This window comes from Phyllobates terribilis, unplaced genomic scaffold (assembly GCF_046119375.1).
Source record: "Phyllobates terribilis strain yellow unplaced genomic scaffold, ASM4611937v1 Scaffold_11__3_contigs__length_659146591, whole genome shotgun sequence".
In the NCBI taxonomy this organism is placed as follows: domain Eukaryota; kingdom Metazoa; phylum Chordata; class Amphibia; order Anura; family Dendrobatidae; genus Phyllobates; species Phyllobates terribilis.
In genome coordinates, this window is record NW_027362771.1 from 220,299,194 (window position 1) to 220,314,247 (window position 15,054).

The 15,054-nt window shown below is 43.1% G+C and overlaps 1 protein-coding gene across 2 annotated transcripts in view; it reads right to left on the reverse strand.

The window, feature by feature from the left end:
* Nucleotides 1-15,054, reverse strand: part of CPED1 (cadherin like and PC-esterase domain containing 1) — a 581,247-nt gene that overhangs the window by 39,177 nt on the left and 527,016 nt on the right. For both annotated transcript variants that reach the window (XM_073652067.1, XM_073652068.1), the window contains 3 exons: nucleotides 10,398-10,618; nucleotides 5,673-5,774; nucleotides 3,267-3,354 (listed from right to left, as the gene is read on the reverse strand). In XM_073652067.1, coding sequence (XP_073508168.1) covers nucleotides 3,267-3,354; nucleotides 5,673-5,774; nucleotides 10,398-10,618 — 411 coding nt within the window. The remainder of the gene's footprint in view (nucleotides 1-3,266; nucleotides 3,355-5,672; nucleotides 5,775-10,397; nucleotides 10,619-15,054) is intronic.

The following is a 15,054-nucleotide window of genomic DNA, read 5'->3' on the forward strand; positions in this document are numbered from 1 at the left end:
AGTTGCCAACCTCAGTGATACATATCTCCCCTCAAGGACATGTCCGGTGGCCATTTTACATACCCCCCCCCTCTGCCCAAAGCTGTGGGGCTTGACACCTTCTGCTAACATACAGTGGACCCTCGACAATGCTTCAGCATTGCCATACATATGAACCTGTCCATGACAACTTTCTCAACCATTTGTGCTGGGAAGGAAGATTCAGGTTGCAACAACTTTTGGACATCTGGGACCGGGGAGGTTTGTCATTGCAATAGGCCCAGTGGTGCACCCGTTGCGCCTTGACAGTCAGAGTCACTCCCAAGCGCGCCATAATCTCATTTTTCAATTTGGCGTACTCCTTTGCATCCTGGAAGGCCATGTCATAATAGGCCTTCTGCGGCTCCCCTGTTAAATATGGCGCCCACTGCTCCGGAGGCAATTTCTCCCATTTCGCCACCCTCTCAAAGACAGTCAGGAATGCCTCAACATCATCACCCGTGGTCGTCTTTAGCATTGCTCTCCTTACCGTCTTCCTCACGTTAGAGTCATCACCTGGAGTAGGGGGTGAGGCGGTTGCCCTGCCACGGTTCACCTCGGCCAGGAGCTCCATCTGCTGCTTGTGCTGTAGTTGTTGCATCTGATGCTGCTGTTGCCACTGCTGCTGCTGGGGGTTAGCCTGCACCAGTTGCTTAATCAGCTCCTCCATGCTGCCGGACGTCCCTGGCGGCGGCCTTCACCCAGGACATAAACAATTTCTTGAAGAAGTCACACTGCCCCTTGGAATTTGTACCTGTGCTTCTAGCACTAATTGTAGGGTTCGGTACTCACTTAGCCGCGTTAGAGGTAGGCACGGGACACTGTCTCTTTAAAATGTCCAAGGCAGGTTTATTATGCTGCATAAACCACACTTTCAGAAGTAAACAAAAGAAAGCCTTGTCCGCCACAGTGTAACAAAAACAGAAAATAAACAGTCCAATACAATATGGTGGGTTCACCTGCTCACGGTCATGGTCAGTGTCTTTTTGGCACAAACACTCTGGAGGTCTCCACACCTCCAGCCACAGACACTTGGTCTCCAAAAGCATGCTTTTCTGGTTTTACATCACTGAAGTTGCCAACCTCAGCGATACATATCTCCCCTCAAAGACATGTCCGGTGGCCATTTTACACTACCTATATCTTTGTAAAACCCTATTAATGTGCATTTAAATTATTGTTGTGTATGTTTTCAGTGATATTATTTACTTAGTTACATTGGTTGTGTAAGTATTGGGATATATTTGTAGGTTTACGTATTTATTTTTGATGTAGCAGGTTTCTGGGATTCTATGGATTCCAAGAATTTTGTATAATGACTGGCTCACACAACTTCTTAATGTTCTGAGAGGCACTCTGTCATCACAGAATAACTGTTGAAACCAAGTACAGGTGCTCGGAGCCTCATTGGCATGACCAAACAGTTCAGTGCACCTTCCCACCTTCTTGCTTTCCTCTATATCCACCCTCCCCCCTTTCTTTGATTGACAGCTCTGGCTTAATAGAACCGGAGAAGGGCAGAGATAGAAGGAAAACAAGTAGGAGGGAAGGTGCACTTAAATGATTAGCCATGCTAAGGGTGCACCGAGTGCCTGTATTGTATTTCAACAATTATTCTGTGGTCACAGACTACTTGTAACAACAATGTGTTACTGATTGTTAGAGAGCTCATTGGTTAATTACAGGTCATTCCTACCTCTCCTGTTACTCCTTTTATGCTGTTGCTTGAAATAAGTCTCTTTAGTATTATCAGTGATGATTTTGGACTCTTCATTATTTTCAATCAAGAGGTTTTGCAATTAGGTTGGTACATGATAACGCTTGCATTGTGCCTTCTACAGAGGTTTTGAAAACACACTTTTGTCTTAGAAAATTATTTTGGAGCATGTGATGAGATTCTCATTCCCCCCTGTATTCCACACTGCTACTGTTGAAATATTTGTAAATGCCAACTTGGAGTGAACGCCATATTACACATAACACGAGTAAGCAGTAAGTATACTTCAATCAGACGCTACTGTTTATTCGTTTGCCCCATTGTTTGCACTGGCACTTTGCCTTAGCAAATTTGGGAGCGGATTGAACTTATACATATGTATGCTTGAGGATAATGCTTGCTATGTGGTCCATTTTCCATCTACTTGATCATCTTTAAAGATACTACTTTTAAATGTATACATATTTTGTTAATATTGTCTGATAAAATTATATTTGAATTTTAATATTTGTGGGTGGTTTGTGATCATGTTTAATGCTCATTTCTAGGTTTCAATATTAGATTAATCCACTCTACAAAATTCTTTTCATATTGATGTCATGAATGTGCCACATTCTGTTGGGAGCTGTGGTACATCGGAGATTAGAAAATCACAGCAACTAGCTGAGCACATGCCCTCTTTAAATCTACATGGCCATTCATGAGTTAATAGGTTTATTGTGGCATGGAAAGGGTTTAGAGTTCCTGGTGATCTATTCACTGTGCTGCTTATTGGAACCACACCCTTCCATTATATAAACCTGTCTCTTGCTTCCCTCCATGTGAGCAATAGAATTTTCATTCTGTCCCTGGCTTCATTGGAGAAAGTGTTCTGGAGAGTCGCTCTTGTCGTCTTGAGATGCGGTTTGTTGTGAATACCTCTACCTTTCCCTTTTGCCGTTTTTTTTTGTTATTTTTCTGCCTCTTTACTGTGCACCCATTTTCCCTTTGTATTTTATCCTCTGTGTCTGTTGTTTGATTGTGCCTTGGTTTCCCTCTGTCTGTCCGCGTCCAGCCGGTGTTATCCTTTTACTCCTTCCCCTTTCCTCCCTGTGGGGAGGGTGGGAGCTGAGTAGGATTTCGTAAGAGCACAGAGAGGTACAAGACCCAAGCATATCCACCTTCAGGGGTAACCCCGGGGTTAGGGATAGACTAGGGTCTCCCTAGATTAAGGGACAGTATAGGCTCCCTCTTCCCTGGCTTTCCTATGGTCACAGCATAACAATTGATGGGGGATTTTTATCATTATGTCCTTAGCTGAAAGATATATACAATATACTATATGAATATTTGTGTAGCCAACTCAAGTAGTCGCATAGTACTATAGTCTAAGATCAAGTTGCATGTTATCATAATTTTGCATTTTTTTATGATCCATGATAAATGTCTTGATAAGTGTATAACATATACACTTAAATGAAACCGTACTTATACACTTGTTATGCAAAACAGAAAAAGATATTAAATGTCAGGTATAGTATTTTCTACTTACAGGTGATAGTGAACGAATTCCATGAACAGGAAGATGGAAACCCATCCCTATAGACTTAATAATTACCAATATATTCAATAGATTTTCCCTAGGGAAACACAATAAAACAATGGTACCATTAAATGAATACAGAGATTAGAGAAAAAGAAACATGATCTACAGCACACTCAGTTCTTCTCAATATTTTGGTCACAATAGGAAGCAGCAATCATAATGTGAAAACCTCCGAGTGGACCAGTGTCATAAAACACAAAAAGTTGACCTCATCCATATAGGTGTCAATAGATATGAAAAACAGTGATGATGTTTTGACCATCCCAGGGATCTTTGACAAGCAACTGAAAGGGAACCTGTTATGGGATTCATGTGGACTAAAGTCAGAGTAGCTCAGTGCCGCCCCTGTTTGACTCTTCTCAGCCTTTCTAGAGGTTATTTACTGGTCTCTCCCTCTGTATACATTTGGGAAAGACTTGGCAATCTCCCAGAGTAGCGCTGGGAAAAGCCGACTAGAGGCGAAGCCGGACTCGTCTGGTCTCCGGTTATGGTCCTTATATGGGTCTTTTCTCTGAAATTTCAGAGCATTCAAGTGAAAAATATACTTGGTTGCAAACATCATTGACAAAGACTCAGACGTGTGATAAGGGTCGAAACATTGTCATATTCGGGATCCATGTAATGCACATCTCAAATACCGCCATGTCCATAAGGTCTTACCAATAGAAATTTATCTATATATTAGAGTAAGCATTTCAAAGGAAATTCAGTGGATGTTGTGTATATGGACTTTTCAAAAGCTTTTGATACGGTTCCACACAAAAGGTTGATACATAAAATGAGAACAATGGGGATAGAGGAAAAAATATGTAAGTGGTTAAGTGGGTTAAGAACTGGCTCAGTGATAGGAAACAAAGGGTGGTTATTAATGGAACACACTCAGACTGGGTCTCGGTTAACAGTGGGGTACCACAGGGGTCAGTATTGGGCCCGCTTCTTTTTAACATATTTATTAATGACCTTGTAGGGGGCATACAGAGTAGTATTTCAATATTTGCAGATGACACTAAACTCTGCAGGGTAATCAATACAGAGGAAGACAATTTTATATTACAGGAGGATCTATGTAAACTAGAAGGTTGGGCTAATAAATGGCAAATGAGCTTTAATGGGGATAAATGTAAGGTAATGCACTTGGGCAGAGGAAATAAAATGTATAATTATATGCTTAATTGTAAATCACTGGGCAAAACTGTCACTGAAAAAGAACATAATTTTACCTCTATACAAATCACTAGTGCGACCACACTTAGAATACTGTATACAGTTCTGGTCTCCGGTGTATAAGAAAGACATAGCTGAACTAGAGCAGGTGCCGAGAAGAGCAACCAAGGTTATTAGAGGACTGGGGGGTCTGCAAAACCAAAACAGGCTATTACACTTGGGGTTATTTACTTTGGAAAAACGAAGGCTTAGGGGTGATCTTATTACTATGTACAAGTATATAAGGGGACAGTACAAAGACCTTTCTACTGATCTTTTTACTCTGAGGCCTGAGACGGGGACAATGGGGCATCTTCTACGTCTGGAGGAAAGAAGGTTTAATCATAATCACAGACGCGGATTCTTTACTGTAAGAGCAGTGAGACTATGGAACTCTTTGCCTCTTGATGTTGTAATGAGTGATTCACTACTAAAATTTAAGTAGGGCATGGATGCCTTTCTTGAAAAGTATAATATTAAAGGTTATATATACTAGATTCCTTGATAGGGCGTTGACCCAGTGAACTAGTCTGATTGTCGTATGGAGTCGGGAAGGAATTTTTTTCCCCAATGTGGAGCTTAGTGTTGCCACATGTTTTTTTTGCCTTCCTCTGGATCAACATGTTAGGCTATGGGTTGAACTAGATGGACTTAGTCTTCCTTCAACCTTAAAAACTATGTTACTATGTTACTATGTTACTATGTATGTTACCTGTGATAAAATGCTGCCGTCTACACTAGAACACTATCATATACTGGCCATTAGTTAGATTTTTTTACTTGTTTCATAATCTTCAATCACATATGTATTATTTCTAAGTACAATACTTTTAAATCATTTCCACTTAATTATTTTTCTCACATAGCAGTATGCCCTGGCTGTGCTGTCTCCTACATTTATGTCTCCACCGCTGTAGAATGTAATATACAGCGCTGTAGACAGAGACCTAGAAGAGTGCCCAGATCTCTATCAGTCCAAGCTGCTATTGAGGGCAAAATCGCTTATGAAAGTTATTTAGGTAAACAATTATAGTGCAAACCCTGCAATATTAGATTTTTTCTGTATTACTAGAGGTACAGGTTAAATCCCACTATATACTCAGATTTGGCTAGAACATAAAACCATCTTGTTCTTTAACTCGGTGTTACCTCTTCAACACTCTTTGAATAATCCGTAGGTGATCCGTGTTGAGCCATTGTACTCCACCTACAACAAGTATGGTCTGATTTGTATTCTGAAGAGGATGAGATCTAAGAGAAAAATAAAAGTCATTTTTTCTTATTAACACAGTATATAAGCCGTTCCAGTTTGCAATTGGTGTACTTCCTACAAGTGGAAACATTGTTATACTGAATGTTATGAAAAGCAATAAACATCTGAATGAAATAATAAAATAAAAGTCATTTATACTATTTATGTAAATAAAGTACAATCAATATATAATTTTATAACTTAATATGCATTATGTACCAATAACTATATTTTGCCACCAATATATATTTTGTCAATGTAAGGTTAAGCTCCCACAATAAGTCTTTTGTGCTGTAACGATTCACTCTTTCTGGTAGGCATTAGGTAGCGTTCACACAGGCAATGCAGTTTTGGTCCAAATATGTGCAGCTTTTATTGCTTTCCAGAGATTGCACAGCACCAAAACAAACTTATAAACATAAGTCCTTAGCCTTTCCGGCGCTAACTAAAAAGAATAGACCCTGAGCTAGCCCCAGCTTGGTCAAACAAAATAGCTATTGCCCATAGCAACCACTGATAATTGTGGGTCTCTGCACATGGCCTGTGCAGTCTCTTCTCGGAGAGATTCTGGCCTGTCTCTCTCTTTAAATCCAAGACACATCCAGTCTGGTCAGCTTCCCTGAGCTGATGACTGACTAATGAGAACAATTTGCCTGGTTATATGCAGGGCTAGATAGGTGATCTAATCAGAACCTGTAGAGCTAGGATTTAGCCCTAGGCTACCTGGCTTTGCTACAGTGCATTTTGATACTGCATATTTTTGCTACTCAAAAAATACAGTATCTTGCTGTTTCAGCAAAGTGGACAAGATTTAAAGAAATCTCATGCCCACTGTGTGTCTTCTTTTTCACTCTGCATAAACTGACCTGCAGTGCGTTTTTGAAATTTGGAAACTGGTAGTTTGATAAATGAACAATGAGATGCTGCTTTTGTCTGTTCATGTTGCATTAAGTGATAATGTGAAAATTACTATTCTTGTAAGGACATGTGGGGCGTACTTGTGGCGGCCCTGAGGGTTCGACCGCCACAGGGATGCTGCACTTCTCTAATGGAGTGTAGTGTTCCTCCTCTGAGGTAAGAACAGTGTGATAGTCGTGACCCACCCTATGCATCCAACATCACATTTCTCCGCCAGAGGGAGCTAGTATGCACTAGGTGCTGCTCCCCTGGTTACAGGGAGACTGGGGAACCAAGAGTTGGGGGAACCAGTTAGTGGGTGAGGGTGGAGGACTTACAAGTTAGTTACACTTTAAATTTCATATTTAATAAAAAGCCATCTTGGGTTTTGGGTCTTTGACTGTCTTCAATCGCTCTTTGACTGTCTCTATGCTGTCAATTGCTGAGTGGACTGTGATCTCTCACCCCAACGCGGATCCTGTGTGGGCCCGCATCGGATAGAGACACAGCCCTCATGAACCGGCCTTGGGACGAGGGGTAGGTTGTAGACAAGGAATGTCTCGACCCGGTCAAGGACCAGGACCAAGAAGGCCTGGAGCTTAAGAGTGTGGCTCCACAGCAAATGGATCCCAGGCAGGATGCAGACGGAGCGGTGTACGCCACCTGTCCTCGCCATGCTGATATATTCAGAGGGAGTCCGGCTGCAAGAGGGGTACCGGCCCCCGACACCCGACCTTGCTACTCCATGTCCTGGTCGGGAAAGCCCGGTAGGCCCTGAGGATCCCACCAGGTATCGGACGGAGCGGAGCTGCCACCCGTGCCCTAGTTGTGAGAGGAGCTCAGAGGGAGACCCGGCCTATTTGCACACACACGGACAGGAAAGGATTCGGTCTGTAGTTCAGGAACACTCTGGTGTAGGGTCCCGATTGAACGCTGGACTTACTCGGAGGTTGTCGGACCCCTGTCCCTGGTGACCGCAGGACTCCGTGGGGAGCAGGGAGTCGCCTTCCTTCTGCCATCTCTAAAGTGAGTAAAGCCTTGGAAGTTCACCCCTATGGCCTCCGGACTGTTTATTCTGTGCTACACCGCACGACGCGGCGCCCGTTCTCCTCTACTACTACCCCCTCCATCCTGTCCCTCTGCCCTGAGGCCCTGCTCCGCCTGTGGGGAGTAGTAATAACTCTGGCCGCCATAACACCATGCCTCAGCGGACTGCAGCGGCGCTGGTGGCCTTCACCAGGTGCCACAGGTGGCGTAGTCGTAAATCAGCCACTCAACCCGGATAAGCCCACACCATCCTTTTTAATGTGACGGCGCTGAGCACGGGGCAGGTCCGGGCCACAGCTGCACCCCATCTCTCCATCACAGGGCCCGACTCCGAGTCCCCCATCTCCCAGGGTAAACTAAAGGGCTTTTTCGAGTAAGAGGCGTCACATACTCACAGAGGCACACCGGGGGATTCACCTGTTCTCTTGTTGGCCACTCCGAGCCTGACTGTATCAATAAAGTATTGTCAAAGCCAAATACCAATAAGTATTAAAAAGAAAGCAGCTTTATTTAAAGCATGCCAAAATGAGAAAAAAACTGCAATGTCAAAAATTCAATAATAACGTATGTTAAAAGAAAATGCACTCAAAACAAAATTAAACAAAACCTAATCTAGCTAATAGAGTGGATATAAAAAGTCTACACACCTCTGTTAAAATGGCAGGTTTTTGTCATGTAAAAAAATCATACCAAGAAGAATCCTTTGAGAACTTTTTCAAGCTTTAATGTCTGTACAATTAAATTGAAAAATAAACTGAAATCTTTTTGGGTTGAAAAAAAATAAAGAACTAAAATAATGTGATTGCATAAATATATACACCGTCAAACTAACACTTTGCTGAAATACCCTTTGAAGTTATGACAGCATTCAGTCTTTTTGGGTAGGAGTATCTCAGTATGTGACAACTATAATTGGCAATCTTTTGCCTACTCTTCCTTGCTGTAATGCTCTAAATCTGTCAGATTACAAGGGCATCTCCAGTGTATAGTGCCCTCTTCAGGTCAACCCACAGATTTTCAATTGGACCCACAGATTTTCAGTTGGATTCAGAACTGAGTTCTGGCTGGGTCATTCCATAGCCTTGAACTTCTTCTGGCGAAGCCATTCTTTTGATAATTTGGAGGTATGGTTAGGGTCGTTGAGCTAAAAGGAAATTCCTTTTCATCTTCATCTGTAGCTTTTCAATAGATGCCTGAAGGTTTTGTTGCAAAATTGACAGATTTTTGAAACTGTTCATAATCTCCTCCACCTTGACTAAAGCCCCAGTTCTAGGTGTCGAAAAACAACCGCAAAGCATAATGCTGCCTCCACCATTCTTCACTATGGATATGGTGCTGTTTTGATGATGCATGATGTTGACTTTGCGAAAAATATATATTTTTAAATTACAGCCAAAAGGTGCACCCTTGATCTCATCAGGCCATAACACATTTTACTACATGCTTTCGGCAGACTTGATGTAGGTTTTTGCAAAACATAAAAGGGCTTGGATGTTTTTCTTTGTAAGCTAGGGCTTCCTCTTTGACACCCTACCCCACAGGCCAGACATATGAAAAATACCAGCTATTGTAGTCTCATTCAGTATACTACACGTTCTTATCAGATATTCCTGCAGCTCCTTTAATAATGCTGTGCACTTCTTGGCAACCTCCCGACCCAATTTTCTTTTTGTCTTTTCATCAACTTTTAGAGGGACGTCCAGCTCTAGGTAATGTCCCTGTTGTGCGAACTTTAAGAAACTTCTTGGTGACCCTCTTGATGAGGGTATTAATATCAGGGAGACCCAGAGAAGGGAGTCGCTGTTGATGTAAGTCCCCCTGTGTATCGCTACAGCATTGTAGCATCATCAGAGTCACTTCTTGATAACTGTCTTCACAGTGTTCCATGGTATATCTAACGCCATTGAAAAGACTACCCTTGTCCTGACCGATAACTTTTAACAATGAAACCCGTTTGCTGTGTTGTAAGCTGTTTATGGATTATGGCTTTTGCTTTAAAATTCAACTAAGAAAATGTTAGGAAAATCCTATTAGAACAATTTAATAGAGTTAATCAGAATCACTTTCAATTAAGGCAGCTGTGTACTGACTACAGTCTAACATGAGTTTAAGTGTGATTGGCTAATTCTGAACACAATTACATCCCTAATTATAAGAGGGTGTTCACACTTATGCAACCACATTATTTTAGTTTTGACATTAAAGATGTTAAAAGTTCTGAAATGATTCTTCATGGTATAATATTTTACATGACAAAAACCTGGGGTTTGTAGACTTTCTATAGCCACTGTAGGTGCAGAATTGCTGCAGAAAGTCTACAACATAAAAAATGCACCATACACTTGACGTAGGAACGTAGCCTAATAGTTCCTGAACATGTATTTCATAATATGACATCATAAGTTGACCTTTGTGCAGTGTACCTAATGGATCAGTGGCTAGCACTGTTGCAGTTAAGTTTGTATGATCTCTCCATGTTTTGAAGGTTTCCTGTTAGTACATTTGTTCCCATACTCTAAAAACACATAAATAGGTTAAGTGTTTATGTTTAGTGATTTCAAAAGAGCGTGGACAGGTAGGAATTTGAGTAATAAGAATCTTTGTACAGAACTTCAAAATATGTTGGTTCTAAGCACCGTAAGTAAATAATACCCTTTATGAAATGAGGTCACCTTTACCTTTTAATGAGTTTGACCAGTGCTTCTTCAAAAGTTGGTCGTTTTCTGATGTCAATCCAAAACTGTGGATAGTAGGAGTAACTAATAGTTGTTCTCCCACTGTTTATGTTGGTATAGAATTTCATGCCATGAGTTTTCTGCCAGTCTTCTAGACTTCCATTTACTTTCTCCATCAGATAATACATCATTCCTCTGTTTGTGGAATCTCCAATGAAAATAATCTTGAAATTAAAAAAAAAAAACCATACTGCATAATTAACCAAGTTTTGCCCTGTAGACCCATTAGGCCATATTTACAGGAGAGTTTTCTGTGACAGTGTTTTCCCATACTGGTATTCTACTGAACCATTAAAACGTAATACAGTGAAACATGGCAAGGTTTATTTTTTTATTAATTCATAACCTAACAGTAGCACTCTGTACAGCTGGGAGAGTGTACAAAGTCATAATATGACCATATGGATGGGGTGAATTCATTACGCTGACTGGTGTGGGTTTATATTCAGATTATGTTGGATTCCACTGCTGACCCTTGGTCTTCAGGTCTTGTAAGTTCCTGTTTACAAAGTGTGGCTGAAACAATTAGGCTGTGTGCCCACGTAGCATTTTTCAAGCGTATATGCTGCGGAATTTCCGCAGCGTAAACGCTTGAAAAACGCATGTATATCCGCAACCCATGGTCCCCAATGGGATTCCGCAAGTTCTATGCACATGCTGCGGATTTTTCCGCAGCGTTTATGCCGCGTTCAAAAATCCGCAGCATGTCATTTAATTTTGCGTTTCCGCAAGCGGAATTGCCTTTGTCCAATGCATAAAAAACGCAAGGCAATTCCGCATGTGGAAAACGCGTGATAAACGCGCGAAAAATGCGCGATAAACGCGTGCGGAATTCCGCATGCGTTTTTCCGGGAGAGGACTTGCATTTATGCAGAAAAAATTTTCTGCTTCATAAATGCAACGTGGGCACATAGCCTTATAGGGATGTTGCATGTTTTGTAAGCATGAAGCATGTCCTGTTTGTTATTAGTGGTAATTGATTAATTGGGAATATCGCAAAAAAAACAATGTGTCAATTGTACTGTGACAAAACCACGTAAATTGCAATAGAACCTGTATCAATAGCAACTTTTAATGCCTGTAATGGAAAGTTTTCCAACCAGGGGCTTTAAAAAAGGTCAACACAAAGCTCAAGTGTATCTTGTATGTAAGGATCATCTTTAACCGCTTAGTGACGGAGCTAATTTTGTCCTTAATTTTTTAAATCTGACTAGTATCATTTTATGAGGTAATAACTCTGGAATGCGTCAATGGATCCCAGTGATTTTGAGACTGTTTTTCGTGATATATTGTGCTTTGTGATAGTGGTAAAATTTGGTGTTTTGATTTGCATATGTTTATGAAAATACACAAAATAATAAATAAATAACATTTCCCATATGTCTACTTTACATCTGCATAATTTTTGAAACATAACTTTTTTTTTGTTAGGAAGTTAGAAGGGTTCAAAGTTGACCAGCAATTTCTCATTTTTACAATAAAATTTACAAAACCATTTTTTTAGGGATCACATAACATTTGAAGTGACTTTGGTGGGCCTGTAGAACAGAAATTACCCCGAAGAGATACCATTCTAAAAACTGCACCCCTCAAAGTCCTCAAAACCACATTCAAGAAGTTTATTAACCCTTCAGGTGCTTCACAGGAATTAATGGAATATGGAAGGAAAAAATTAACATTTTACTTTTTTTTCACAAAAAATGTTCTTTTAGCCCCAAATGCAGGGGTGGAGCTACCGCCAGTGCAGCCGGAGCAGGTGCACCAGGGCCCGGCGGTGCAGGGGGGCCCTTGCAGGGTGGATAATAATGAGGGCAATCTGGCCAGTTTCTCAGAGCCCGAAGCTCACGGGGGCCCATGGGCAGATTGCCCTCATCCTGTGCGGCGGGCAAGTAGCAATCCCTGCAGCTCCGCTGCCTATAGGAAAAAATGGCGGAGCCCTTCGCTTTCTGTGTTACATAGACGGGCGCTGCTTGATGACATCAGCAAGCAGAGCGCACCTGTGTTAGGGAGAAAGTTGCTGGTGAGAACGATGCTGCAGGGGAGTGGGCTGAGAGTTAAGTTGTTTTTTTTATTTTATCCAATACATTGGGGTAATGACGGGGGAAAGCAATGATGGGGGGAGAGCAATGATGAGAGTGATGGGGAGACAGCAATGATGGGGGGAGAGCAATGATGGGGGACAGTAAGGATGAGGATGATGGGGAGAGCAATGATGAGTGTGATGGGGACAGCAATGATGAGGATGATGGGAGACAGCAATGATGGGGGTGATGGGGGGAAAGCAATGATGAGGATGATGGGGAGAGAACAATGATGAGAATGATGGGGGACAGCAATGATGAGGATGATGGGGAGAGAAATGAGGGTGATGGTGGAGAGAAGTGATGACGGTGATGGGGAGAGAAATGATGGGGGTGATGTTGGGAGAGCGATGATGGGGGAGAGCAATGATGGGGGTGATGGGGGAGAGAAATGATAACGGTGATGGGGGAGAGCAATGATGAGGGTGACGGGGAGAGCAATGATGGGAGTGGTGTGGGACAGCAATGATGGGGGGGTGGTGTGTGACAGCAATGATGGGGGTGGTATGGGACAGCAGTGATGGGGTGGTGTGGGACAGCAATGATGGGGGTGGTGTGCGACAGCAACAATGGGGGTGGTGTGGGACAGCAACAATGGGGGTGGTGTGGGACGGCAATGATGGGGGTGGTGTGGGACGGCAATGATGGGGTTGGTGTGGGACAGCAATGATGGAGGTGGTGTGGGACAGCAATGATGGAGGGGTGTGGGAGAGCAATGATGGGGGAGTGTGGGACAGCAATGATGGGGGTGTGTGGGACAGCAATGATAGGGGTGTGTGGGAGAACAATGATAGGGTGGGGGAGAGGACACAGGTGTGGTGTGGAAGAACAAAGATGGGAGGAGAGCAATGATATGGGTAAGATGCATAGGACACTTAATAATGAATTGAAAGGTGGGAGAAGATGCTGTCAGGGGCTTGCAATGAATTGGGATGTGGCGGAGGATGCTCAGTACCTGATAACGTCTTCTCCCACCTCCAAAGTGTGGTTGAGACACATGTATGTATATAATATATGAGACCTTGGTATTTTCTAGGCTGGCACATTGTGACAAGACGAGTCGTGGCTGGGAGATATCGACATGAAGGTCTGACCAGATGGAGAAGAAGCAGCAGAAACCGACTCTGATCAGATGAGATGTCAGCAGAAAGTGCCTGGATGTAAATACACTGCTCAAAAAAAAGGGAACACTCAAATAACACATCCTAGATCTGAATGAATGAAATATTCTCATTGAATACTTTGTTCTGTACAAAGTTAAATGTGCTGACAACAAAATCACACAAAAATCATCAATGGAAATCAAATTTATTAACCAATGGAGGCCTGGATTTGGAGTCACCCCAAAAATTAAAGTGGAAAAACACACTACAGGCTGATCCAACTTTGATGTAATGTCCTTAAAACAAGTCAAAATGAGGCTCAGTATTGTGTGTGGCCTCCACATGCCTGTATGACCTCCCGACAACGGCATGCTCCTGATGAGGTTGTGGATTGTCTCCTGTGGGATCTCCTCCCAGACCTGGACTAAAGCATCCGCCAACTCCTGGACAGTCTGTGGTGCAACGTGACGTTGGTGGATGGAGCGAGACATAAAGTCCCAGATGTGCTCAATCAGATTCAGGTCTGGGGAATGGGCAGGCCAGTCCATAGCTTCAATGCCTTCATCTTGCAGGAACTGCTGACACAGTCCAGCCACATGAGGTCTGGCATTGTCCTGCATTAGGAGGAACCCAGGGCCAACCGCGCCAGCATATGGTCTCACAAGGAGTCTGAGGATCTCATCTTGGTACCTAATGGCAGTCAGGCTACCTCTGGCGAGCACATGGAGGGCTGTGCGGCCCTCCAAAGAAATGCCATCCCACACCATTACTGACCCACTGCCAAATCGGTCATGCTGAAGGATGTTGCAGGCAGCAGATCCCACTCCATGGCGTCTCCAGACTCTGTCATGTCTGTCACATGTGCTCAGTGTGAACCTGCTTTCATCTGTGAAGAGCACAGGGCACCAGTGGTGACTTTGCCAATCCTGGTGTTCTGTGGCAAATGCCAAGCGTTCTGCAAGGTATTGGGCTGTGAGCACAACCCCCATCTATGGACGTCGAGCCCTCATACCACCCTCATGGAGTCGGTTACTAACCCTTTGTGCAGACACATGCACATTTGTGGCCTGATGGAGGTCAATTTGCAGGGCTCTGGCAGTGCTCCTCCTGTTCCTCCTTGTACAAAGGCAGAGGTAGCGATCCTGCTGCTGGGTTGTTACCCTCCTATGGCCCCCGCCACATCTCCTGGTGTACTGGCCTGTCTCCTGGTAGCGCCTCCAGCCTCTGGACACTACGCTGACAGACACAGCAAACCTTCTTGCCACAGCTCACATTGATGTGCCATGCTGGATGAGCTGCACTACCTGAGCAACTTCTGTGGGTTGTAGAGTCCGTCTCATGCTACCACGAGTGTGAAAGCACAACCAACATTCAAAAGTGACCAAAACATCAGCCAGAAAGCATTGGTACTGAGAT